The 12,438-nt window shown below is 44.5% G+C and overlaps 1 protein-coding gene across 1 annotated transcript in view; it reads right to left on the bottom strand.

Moving 5' to 3' along the window:
• Positions 1-3,513: 3,513 nt before the first annotated feature.
• LOC137528218 (cytochrome P450 2C16-like) overlaps positions 3,514-12,438 on the bottom strand; it is a 22,747-nt gene continuing 13,822 nt past the window's right edge. The window contains exons 7-9 of the mRNA XM_068249490.1: positions 11,772-11,959; positions 9,606-9,747; positions 3,514-5,302 (exon numbers count right to left, since the gene is read on the bottom strand). Coding sequence (XP_068105591.1) covers positions 5,106-5,302; positions 9,606-9,747; positions 11,772-11,959 — 527 coding nt within the window. The 3' untranslated portion in view covers positions 3,514-5,105. The remainder of the gene's footprint in view (positions 5,303-9,605; positions 9,748-11,771; positions 11,960-12,438) is intronic.

Genomic DNA, 12,438 nt, shown 5'->3' with positions numbered 1-12,438 from the left:
CTCCCTCCCCCCGCCAGCCAATCATAGCGATCGGCTGTCATGGGCTTCAGCCTATGACAGTGGATCGCTCCAGTCTTCCCCAGGGGGACAGACGTGTCACACAGCTGTCCCAGCACAGCGCTGCCTTAAATCGCAGCACTGTATAGCCTAATTAGACGGTGATTTCGATATCTAACAGTCTCCGAGCGGCGCTGGGAGACTCCACCTTCCAAGCGGATATGCACGCGGTCCTGGAGCTTCCGCCGCGTTTACGCCAATCAACGTGGAGCAGTTGGCAAGTAGTTAAACCTATCTGGATGAGTATTCTCGTCCAGATAGGCGACACTAAAGGCAAACTGGACAAGTACCATCGTCCAGTTTGCAAGCGGCGGTATTTCCGTGTTGGCGGTTGGAGAACTTTTTGTCTAGCACTTTTTGTGTATTTATGTGTATTGACTGGATTACACTTTGTACATTATTATACTTTGCACGTAGCATTGTGTGTGTTGTTGCGCACCCGTGCAGATTTATCCTGCGGAGCTGCATATGCACGCAGCTTCACGCATACTGCACACAATCAATTATTAATATATTTATATTCATGTAGGTGTTTGTGTACTGTATGTTTTGCACTGTATATTTAGGAGATTACTCTATATATGAATTTTTGAGCACTTTGATAGGTAGCAATACCTACATTTTTCTACCATTTTTTGACTGGGTTCACACTAGAACCTCTCTGTTTGCACATAAAAACTTTTTGCACATTTTTGCACTTTTTTGATACACATTTTCTTCTGGCTTGCTGGGTGCTTATCGAGACAATTGATGTGTTTACTTCTCTTATATATACTAGTAGTAGGATTACCAATTATTATTGGTTTTAATTGGGAAATTTTAACCGTTTAATTGTTTTTATTCCGGATATGTATTTCTGACTTTAATAAAAGTTGGTTGGTATTTTTTGCACTATGTGTGTGAAACTCATGTTATTGTTGTCAAATAATTGATATTATTCTGGTCTAAATTGGCCCCTTTTCTTGAGTGTGCGGCAGTTGGGGAAGAGAAGCAAGGCTTCTCTGAACCAATTGTAGTGCCTGTAATGAATGGACATGACCCAGATCAGGGGCCATGTCAATTCATAAGTAAGAACGTAAATGAAAGTGGGAAAAAAAAAAAAAGATGAAACACGTCCAGGTAAAAGCAACTTAAAAAAGTTTAATTACACACCACAGATTTTTTTATATTTATTAAAAGGCCTCTTTTCCACGAACTGTTGAGCTGTGTGCTCAGCAAGCAGTTGCCAGGCAGCAGTGAGCAGTTGTGAGAGTTTGAGAGATATTTCACTGCCTAGAAACAGTTCGTGGAAAAGAGGCCTTAAAAAAAATTAATGCAATGAAATCACTTTTAAAGCCCCCTGTCCCCACTCCAGTTCAACAAATAGATTGGGAGGGCAAAAAAAAAAATACAAAGTTGACTTAGGCCTCTTTTCCACGGACTGTTGGCAGTGAAATGCCTCTCAGGCCTAGTGCACACCGCAGCGTTTCCGCTGCGGTTTGCGATCTGCTTGCGGGTGCGGATCCGCCAGGGTAATGTATTTCAATGGGCTGGTGCACACCAGAGCGGGAGGCGTTTTGCAGAAACGCATACTCCCGGGCTGCTGCAGATTTTGGATTGCGGATGCGTTTCTGCCTCAATGTTAATGACTCTGTAACAAAAATTACAACGTTTTTTCTACCATCCTACAAGTTCCTAAACCTATTCTTATGTGTTCTGGCTTACTGTAGCTCTTTCTACTATCAAGGTCTCTGTAATAAATCAATGTATCTTTCCCCTGTCAGGCCCCGTTTCCACTATTGCGGTGCGGATTCCACCGCTGACGAAATCGCATGCGGATGCGATTCCGCATGCGTTTTTTGCCGCGAATTCGCATGCGAATTCGCATAGGTGAGTGTATATGCGATTTTAACCATGTCACTGCCTGTGTAAATTTACATTGGTACCTATGCGAATTCGCATGCGAATTCGCGGCAAAAAACGCATGGGAAAAACGCATGCGATTTCCCTATTAAACACATTGTGTGCGATTCGCCTGCATTCCACACGCAGGCGAATTCAGAGGGCTCTGCCGTGCAGAAAAATCCTGCACAGAAAAACGCACAGCAAAACTGACAAGTGGAAACAAGCCCATCCACTTGTATTGGCTGTGCGAATCTGCATGCAGGAAACGCATGCAGATTCGCGATAGTGGAAACGGGCCCTTAGACTTGTCGGCCTGTGTCTGGAAGGCTGCCAAGTTCTTCAGTGTTGAACTGTTCCTCTATGCACACTCCAGTGTGTGTTTTATTTACATAAGCCAGCAGCTTCTCTGCTATCTTATCAGTGATAGAAGAGAGCTGGATAAAAATCCTCCTCTGGAGGCTGTGAAAGGAGCTGGTCTGTCACATACTGAGGAATTAACGACATAGGTAGAGCTGTCTGCAGGAAGCCTGTAATGTTCAGTGCATGAGAGAAGCTGGGGACAGGAGGTAAACACACACAAGTGATCTCTTGAGATTCAGAAGTAAGGGCCCGTTCACACTGCACGCGTTTCCAGCCGCGTTTTGGAAACGCGTGCAGGTGGCCAAAACGCACGACATCAGACATTGCATAGAGTGCAATGTCTGATGTTCACACAGCATGCGTTCCGGACCTGTGCGGTCCGGGAACGCATGCTGCACGCAGATTTTACAAAAACGCGCGGCTGTCCCATTCACTTTTCAGTGATGGGATCAGCCACGCAACGCATACGAACGCGGACATGCGTGCGTTCGTACGCGTTGCGGTCCGCATTTTGTAGTCTGAACGGGCCCTTAGGCTGTATACAGCCTGCTTGTGTATGGATGTATTTTCTATGTGTGGACATGCTGTACATCAACCTACTTCCTGTTTTGGTGGCCATTTTGTTTGTTTATAAACAAACTTTTTAAAACTGTTTTTGACTACTTTTAATGCGGCGGGGAGCGGTGAAATTGTGACAGAGGGTAATAGGAGATGTCCCCTAACACACTGGTATGTTTACTTTTGTGCGATTTTAACAATACAGATTCTCTTTAAGTATAGAAAAACCGCAAACCGCTCTGAAAAACGTCACTTCAGAGCGATTTGCCAGGCGTTTTTTGTTACAGTAGCTGTTCAGTAACAGCTTTACTGTAACAATACATGAAATCTACTATACCAAAACCGCTACACAAAACCGCAAACCGCTAGCTGAAACGCTGCAGAAAAATAAGAAAAAGCGTTTCAAAATCTGCTAGCATTTTGCGGATCTGCTAGCGGTTTTTGGTGTGCACTAGGCCTCAAACTCTTACAACTGCTCACTGCTGCCGCCTGATAACTGCTCACTCCTGCCTGGTAACTGCATGCTGAGCACACAGTTCAACTGTCCGTGGAAAAGAGGCCTTAGTGAGTGAGAGAACTAAGGCCTCTTTTCCACAGACTGTTGAGCTGTGTGCTCAACACGCAATTACCAGGCAGCAGTGAGCAGTTACCTGAAAGCAACTAGCAGTTACCAGGCAGCAGTGAGCAGTTGTGAGAGTTCACTAAGGCCTCTTTTCCACGGGCAGTTGATAGGCAGCAAATGCCTCTCAAACCCTCACAACGCGTACATTTTAAAAGGGTGCCTGGAAAAATGGGCCCCTGATATAAACAAAAAAAAGGGCGGAGCCACAGTGTGACGTCAATACGCATTGCGCCAGCCGGACACGGCTGGTTTGTACATGCGGAGCAGCTTACTTTTAACTTTTTAACCTCAGCCAGCGGGGACTCCTCATACCATTACAGAGGGTGGGCTAGGGTGGGCTAGGCGGCAGAGGTGTACGCCTTGTCGTTAGCCAAGCACAGAGTAACCCCTGCATTCCCGCAATCGCTATAACGGCGGTTTGTATGTAATGGGACTGGCTGCTGGACACAATAATTTGCATACGTTTTTGTATATGTCTGCCAAGCAAGACTTTTAACTGTTTGATTAAATCTTACTCTATGTGGAGCCTATTTTTTTGCTCAAACAGACCTGGAGCAGTAACCTGGAGCAGTAACCTGTGGATTGCCAGTGAGGCTGCGGGGTGGCCAATACCCCGAAGACAATAACGGGCCCTGAAAGCCGCAACATCCGGTGAGTCTTTCCCCGAAGGGGGGGCTTATTTTACCTGCATTTTCCACTTATATTAACGTAGCCATGTGCGCGGCTACGTAGCGGCCTCTCCCCGCCTCCTCTCCGCCCCAACACTGAGCATGTGCAAACAGTCTAACGCGGCTTAAGCCGCTGGAACGCTATAGCATGCTGCACATTCTGAAGAACGTGCAGCGTTACATGTAACGCAACGTGGGCAGTGTGAACAGCCCCATTGACCTTGTATTGCTGTGAGTTGGGGAGCGTTACAGGCTGCACTAACGTGCGCCTGTAACGTCCCTGTGTGGAAGCAGCCTTAAGGTTATTATGTTGTTGTGCATCTTTTAGAGTAGGGAAGAGTCCTGAGTTCAGGTCAACTTTAAGACTTGCATGAATATATAATGCAAAATATATGCAGCAAAGGATTGGGCTAATACAATGCACTTCCTGTTTAGGCCATCTCTAGTGTCTGTGTCCCAGTTGTAAAGAATCCCTGACTTCTAGTCAGTAAACAAGCATTGACAGGAAATACCCCATACGGAACACAGACAACAGTACCATAAAAAGTCCAATTTGCTATGTTATCAAAATAAGGCTGCATGTCAACTGAGGTAATTTACCACTATATCTAGTCGTGACATACAGCAAGCCACCTATCCCACTCTTTATTTTATACAAAACTTTATTTGTAGTGATGCCCATTAACAAAACAATCCCACGTACCATCGGAAGTGCTCACTAACGGGCCAAAACCTGCTAACCACTTTGATCGGATGAATGAAATTTTTTCGGATCAATTCCATAAATCTGATCCAATTAGCAGATTTCCATCAGTGAGTGGGCACGATCGATCATAAGGATCAGACGACCGAACGTACGCGGTATTGTATGGGCACCGTAAGTGTAGGCTTGATTTACCGCCAACAAAACTCCATTTTCATTATATTACAAAATGAATGGAAATGGCAAGAGCTCTTCAAGCTCCTCCCACTGTCCGAGGAATGAAAATGATCTTGTGGTTTGGTGGGATACTTTCGAGGCTGGTTTCTTCTGGGGAGATGTCCAGATCTTTGGGGTCAACTTCTGATTTGAGGGTGAACTTTTGCAGGATGATGGTGAAGAAAAGGAAAAGCTGCAACCGCACCAGGCTTTCTGCAATGCACGACCTCCTTCCTAGAATGGTGACAATATAAGGAGGCAGATCAGTAAATGCAATTGGAGCTATTACCTTCGGTGGTTAAAGGGAACCTGAAGCAAGAGGTACGGTATATAGAGGCTGCCATATTTATTTCCTTGTCCTGCTGATCCTCTCCCTCTAAAGGCCCGTTTCCACTAGAGCGAATTTGCATGCGTTTTCTGCAGATTCGCATAGCCAGTAAATGGGCCTGTTTCCACTAGCCCAAAAATCTGCACAGCAGAGCCATCTGAATTCGCACACCGCAACACTAGTGTGCGATTCGACTGTAATGTAATTAATAGGAAAATCGCATGCATTTTCGGCATGCAAATTTCCATGCGAAGTTGCTTACATTTTTGCATAAAATTAATGTAAAAGCACACAGGCACTGACATGGTTAAATTCACAAAAATTTGTGAAAATGTGCAAATTTTTGCATTAAAATTTTTGTTTTTTTCTGTGTGAAAGATATCCATGTATGGCAGTGTGTTGAGAGTGAGAGTCAATTGGTTAGGTCTATTGCGATGTTATTTTTGTATGAATAAAAACCTTTATAATATTAGTACACACTACTGTATGTTTGCACCCCAGTCATCTTAAAGGACACCTGAAGTTAGAGGTATATGGAGGCTGCCATATTTATTTCCTTTTAAACAATACCAGTTGCCTCGCAGTCCTGCTGATCTTTTTGGCTGCTGTGGTGTCTGAAGCACACACCTGAAAAAAGCATGTGGATAATCTTGTCAGGCTTCAGTCAGAGTGCCTGATCTACATGCTTGGGTCCATGGCTAAAAGCTTTAGGGCCCATTCACACCTAGAAGCGCAAAACGCCTGCGATTTTTGCAGGCGTTTTTGCAGGAGTGATTTTTCCACGATTTCACGTGAAAAAAAAAATCACTGGACACTGCGGCGATTTTCTCGCGATCCCGTTTAGCGCTTCTATAGCACTAAAACGCGATTGCCAGGAAATTGCCTGAAAATGGTGCAAGCTACACATTTGAGTTTCGCGATTTTGGGGGCGATTAATGCAAATCACCCAAGTAAGAACGGGCCCATAGGGTTTTATTACACTAGCGCTTTCAAAAGCGCTAGCGTTTGAATGTTTTGCCGAAATCGCCGGCAAAACACTAGTGTGAATGGGGCCTTAGAGGCAGATGATCAGCAGGACAGCCAGACAACTGGCATCGTTTTAAAGAAAACAAATATGGCAGCCTCCATATTCTTTTCACTACAGGTGTTCTTTAAGACAACTGGGGTGCAAACATACAGTAATAGGTACCAATTTAAAGGTTTTTATTCATACACATATGAAATCCCCATAGACCTAACCAATTGACTCTCACCCTCAGCACACTCTCATACTTGGATAACTTTCACACAGAATATTAAAAAACAAACAAACAAACAAACATACCTCTTTGTGCCCCTTATTTTAAACCTGAGACTTTGGCTATCTATACAAAAAACATACTACCTGATACTGTTACACTACACTCCATTGCGCATGTTCACAATGTCCTTCCGTCCTCTAATGAGGACAAGAGGACCTTGTGACCTTCCAGCTAAGGACAGCCCTTAAAGCTTTTCATTGCCGAGAATCGGTTCTGCATTTTTGGGGGATGCTACTGCGACCAGTGAGAAGCACAGAGAGGTAGGTGTACATGCCCCTGTGTCCAATTTTGTAATAAAGGAAATCCACCTCAGGTGTGCGTTAAAAAAAGAAATGTATGTGCAAATAATGTAAATGCTTCCCTAATACTTCGGGGACAAGTCTGATACACCAGTAAATTTGATAACATAGCAGCATACATTATGCCCATAGTAGCTGAAGCTGCACATGGCAGACACCCCATGCAAGCTCTTTAGTGTGCTAATTTATTGTTAAAGAGAAACTTTAACCCAGGATTGAAACTTCATCCCAATCAGTAGCTGATACCCCCTTTTCCACGATAAATATTTACCTTTTCTCAGATAGATAATCAGGTAGGTCTTTATGGCTGATTGTGGTGAAACCCCTCCCACAGCGTGATGTCAGGACCATGGTCCAAGCAAGCAATATCTCCCTCCTGTGCATAGAACTTGCAGTAACAAACATTCTGTACAGGTCACTGGGCAGAACTAAAGATGTACAGTAGTAATGCACAAAGAATAGATCCAGGAGCACTCGTCAGTAAAACTCCAAAAAAACTTTTAAAGATTCTTCATCTTAAGAAATGCTTTTAGCAACAGTGAAGTAAAAAACACAATACTTATTGGACACATAGAAGCGATGTAGAGGTGCGGAGGATGGTCTACGATCGTTTCGCTTTGAGAGCTTTCTCAAGACCGAACTAAAGATGCCACCACCAGTGATAAATGTCAGAATGTAAATCAGGGAGAAGAAAGATTTTACAGTGGGCAAACACTGACTAAATCATCTATAAATGAATATTGTGAAAAAAATAAGCAATTTTATTCAGTATTAGTATAAAGGCCTGCCCATTAAAAAACGGGCGCTAGGTCACAGCCCCTTTCCCCCGCAATGTGCGCACACCCGCCCAAGTCGGAGTCCATCCGCGTGAGCACATGAGGACACAGGAGAACGCAGGACAGGGCAATTATTACCGGTATATAGGATGTAATTTACACTACAGTTCCTCTAATGCAGCATGGCATTGCACAGTTTATTTCTGAGTGATATAATGTTTTTTTGTAGGGTATTGCTGTTTTAGGGCCCATTCACACTAGAGCGTTTTGCCAGCGATTTCGGCAAAACGCTCAAGCGCTAGCGCTTTTTAAAGCGCTAGTGCAATGATACCCTATGGGCCCGTTCTCACTTGGGCGATTTACATTAAATTGCCTGCGATTAACGCAAAACACCAAATGCAAACGAGTAGCCTGCACCATTTTCAGGCGATTTCCCGGCAGTCGCGTTTCATTACTATGGAGCGCTAAACGCTATCACGTCCAGTGATGTTTCCGTGTTAAATCGCAGGAAAAAAATCACTTCCGCAAAACGCCGGCGGTAATCGCCGGCGTTTTGCGCTTTTAAGTGTGAATGGGCCCTAAATGTCGGAGCAGGTAGAAATAAGCTGACACTAAATGTTAGCAAGGTGTGATCACCAATATTTTATAAGCTTTCTTTTAAGTGTTTTTTTGGCATGTCTCCCAGTAAATCAGCTGTCTGTAAAATGGCCTGCTTCATTCTGGTGCCTCCCCTTAACCCTAAGCAATCCCCCATCCATGTAAACCCCTTTCTGATGCCTAACCCTCCCACCCCTCCCAAATATAAAATGCCTTCCTAATTTCCCCCTGTTTAAACCTCTTCCTTATGTGTTACCCTACCCTGCCCTTAGTGTATAATCTTCCCTCATACCTAGCCTCTCCACCAGCACAAACTCCCACCTAATGCCTCTCCTCCCCCCTCCCCATCACCACAACTCCAATGTATACTCCTGTCTAATGCCTAATCTTAAACCCTTACTTTCTTCAAATAGACTACTTTAAAATGCCTAACCTTGACGTCTCCTCAATGTAGACTTTTTCCTATCGCCTAATCCTATGCTCTTAAAGGGATACTGTAAGGGGGTCGGGGGAAAATGAGCTGAACTTACCCGGGGCTTCTAATGGTCCCCCGCAGACATCCTGTGTTGGCGCAGCCACTCACCGATGCTCCGGCCCCGCCTCCAGTTCACTTCTGGAATTTCTGACTTTAAAGTCAGAAAACCACTGCGCCTGCACGCCCGTGTCCTCGCTCCCTCTGATGTCACCAAGAGTGTACTGCGCAGACACGGACCATACTGGGCCTGCGCTGTGCGCTCTTGATGACATCAGCGGGATCGAGGACACGACAACGCAGGCGCAGTGGTTTTCAGACTTTAAAGTCTGAAATTCCAGAAGTGACCCAGAGGCAGGGCCGGAGCATCGGTGAGTGGCTGCGCCAACACAGGATGTCTGCGGGGGACCGTTAGAAGCCCCGGGTAAGTTCAACTCATTTTCCCCCGACCCCCCTACAGTATCCCTTTAAGCCAAATTGTTAAATAATACGCCCTTCAGCAATCTCCTTAAACAACCCTTCAGTCCTAACTTGTACCTTAACAGATACTAGCCTTCCTCTGCTCTGTCTTCATAAGCACCCTCACTGTATAGCCAAATGCCTGATATCAGCTACTGTACAGTGCTTGACTGATATCAGACATTTGGTTCTATGTCTCTACTGAGCCAAAACTCCCAAATACTATGGGACACTATGCTAACTATGGTTTATTTTACATTGTCCCTAAATAAATGACCACGTGCAACAATACTGCTTGTTCTTACCTGCAGCGAATGGAAGAAAAGCACAGTTTTTCTTAAATTTGCCATTATCATCCAAGAAATGTTTGATGTAAAATTTGTCAGGTTTTTCAAAATGGGCAGGGTCCTTTAAAGCTGTAGTCAACATAGGGAGAACATTGGTGCCCTGAAAAATAAACAGTTCAAATGCTTTATCAGTATGCAAAAGAAGCAATGACAGATACAAATTATATCCTCAGGAAGTCCCAAGAGGTGGTGCGAAACGCACCGGTAGTCGTGTCCCTGGGAGTGAGTGGACTGATCGCCCCCACCCTTTTCCTTGGTGTTCCCATGTGAAGGAAGTTGTGTGTAGCCGGTGGCAGGTGGAGATAAGCCGCGGGCAGACACCACCACCCGTGGTAGCACATGCAGTCACTTGAACTGCGGCAGGCCAGCCACACTGAAAGCACCCCCACCCATGCAAGCACATTGGGACAGCAGAGTGTGGTTAAAGCGCAATATAACCCTGCATTTCAACTTTGCTCTAAAACATTATTTACAGCATATTATATGCAACCAGCATTTTTTTTTTTACTAGACCAGCATTGGAAGGGTTACACACAGAGCTGTAAAGTTCCGTGGAGAGAACTGCTCCCCGCAGCCGAAGTTTAGATAGATACATTTAAGTAAACAGAATGTAACAAGTGAGGAATGTTACACACTCTTTGGCTGTCCTCCAGCTCCTGCACAGTCAGAGAGAGTGAGTCACATTCCACACTTGTTACATTCTGTTTAGTGAAATGTATCTATCTAAACTTCGGCTGCGGGGAGCAGTTCTCTCCACGGAACTTTAAAGCTCTGTGTGTAACCCTTCCAATGCTGGTCTAGTAAAAAAAAATGCTGGTTGCATATAATATGCTGTAAATAATGTTTTAGAGCAAAGTTGAAATGCAGGGTTATATTCCGCTTTAAGGCAGCTTGGTTTGTGTAGGCCTGGCTGCCATCCGTGAGTCTCCAACATGGAAAGACCCACACCAGTGCACTGGTTCCAGATGTACTACTTAGCATGTGAGCGGAAGCTCACAAACACTTTTTGCAGGTATCGAGCTCTTCTTATCAATGCCATACTGGCCAGGAACATGCCTTAAAGTGAATCTGAAGCAATATTTAAATTAAAAAACAGATACCTAAGGAGGGAGAAGGATCTGGGTCCTATAGAGCCTTCTTGTTCCTCTTATTCCTCTCATCTGCTCGTTCCCCCACAGGCTCCTCCGTTCAAATCTCCCGCTGTAGGAGACTTCGGGAGCCCGAGTTCTTCCGAAGAACAAAAGGGCAAATGAAGTGAGAGGGATATGGAGGCTGCCATATTTGTTTCCTTTTAAACAGTACCAGTTGTCTGGAAGCCCTGCTGATCTATTTGGCTTTAGCAGTGTCTGAATCACACCAGAAATCACATGCAGCTAATCTTGTCAGATCTGACAATAATGTCAGAAACACCTGCTGCATGCTTGTTTAGGGCCTCTTACTAAAAGTATTGGAGGAAGAGGATCAGTAGGGCTGCCAGGCAACTAGTATTGCTACAAACGAAATAAATATGGCAGCCTCCATATTCCTTTCTCTTCAGTTGCCCTTTAAACAAAAAGTACATCTGTATCCTAAGATATTACAACACAAAAGTACAACTCAGATCACCCACGTTTAAAAAGATGATATTATACAAAGACAGTATTTTATAAGGAGCTCATAAAGGCCTTTCTAAGTTGTCTGAAAGCCACCAAAAAAAGCTGCACAAGAATCTGAAAAGGTGGAAAAAGGGCCGTTTTCCATGGCTTATTGCTTTTGGAATCGCACAAACAGCAATTTCCACTTGCTGCCATTTGCACCGTACCTGTCGGGAACAGTGTGGGATTGTAACAAGAATCGCGCAAGCGGGCGGCTGCGTTTGGGGAAAAAACTATGCACACTAATGGGAAATGAGCACCGTGCGTTACATGTAAATCATGGTGCTTTTGCGATAGGCGAATCGGCTATGATCCACATTTTGAAACTGATCACAGCTAGTAGAAAAAGGGCCCTTATGAAAGGTTTCACCTGAATGATTGTTGGGCAGTGCAAATGGGTCTTTCTTCATACGCCTTAAAAAAGAAGTCCCATGACTGAGTAATCTGCGGCATTATTTGTAAATTGTCTACAAAGATACCTTTAGCTTACCTTAGCTAAAAAGTAGCCACGGAATGTAATATCTCTGGTGGTGGCTCTGGTCAAACCCATGGGAAAGACATCAGCGAACCTCTGGATTTCGTGAATAACAGCATTCATGTATGGCATCTGGCTCCTGTCTTCCACTTTAGGTTCCCGAGTTTGGCCAATTACTTGGTCAATCTCTTCATGGAGCTTATCTGTAGGACATCCAGAGATAATGGATCTATGGATTGAGACTTACAAGCTAAATGTTTAGTAAGGGAGGCCTATCTAATTGGCTGTAGGACAGTCGAGCTGTTTTTTTTTTTCAACATTCCTAAAACTGTGGTCTGAAATGATAACAATGGGTTCAGGAGACTGAGCACTGTTAAAACAGAGCAAGAGATTTGGGTGCAACCGGCGCCACCATAGGCTATAATAGGAATTATGGCTATAGCGGGGCTCAGGAAGTAATTTGTGCGCCGTCAGAAAATGGAGCTCAAATTACTTTTAAATCACTGTAATTCGGTCTCCAGCAATAGCTGGAAGCCGAATTACATTATTCCCCATCATCCACGGCGACCAGGAAGGGGGAATAGTAATTACCGCCGCCAGGACTTGTGTAGGAGCAGGGTGAGACATATATCGGCTTTATCCTGCACCCAAATCTCCCCACGGCATGTTCATAGGTATGCTC

The sequence above is a fragment of the Hyperolius riggenbachi genome, chromosome 8 (assembly GCF_040937935.1).
Source record: "Hyperolius riggenbachi isolate aHypRig1 chromosome 8, aHypRig1.pri, whole genome shotgun sequence".
Taxonomy (NCBI): Eukaryota; Metazoa; Chordata; class Amphibia; order Anura; family Hyperoliidae; genus Hyperolius; species Hyperolius riggenbachi.
The sequence above is the reverse complement of the archived record's forward strand: the minus strand, read 5'-3'. Positions and strand labels throughout refer to the sequence as shown.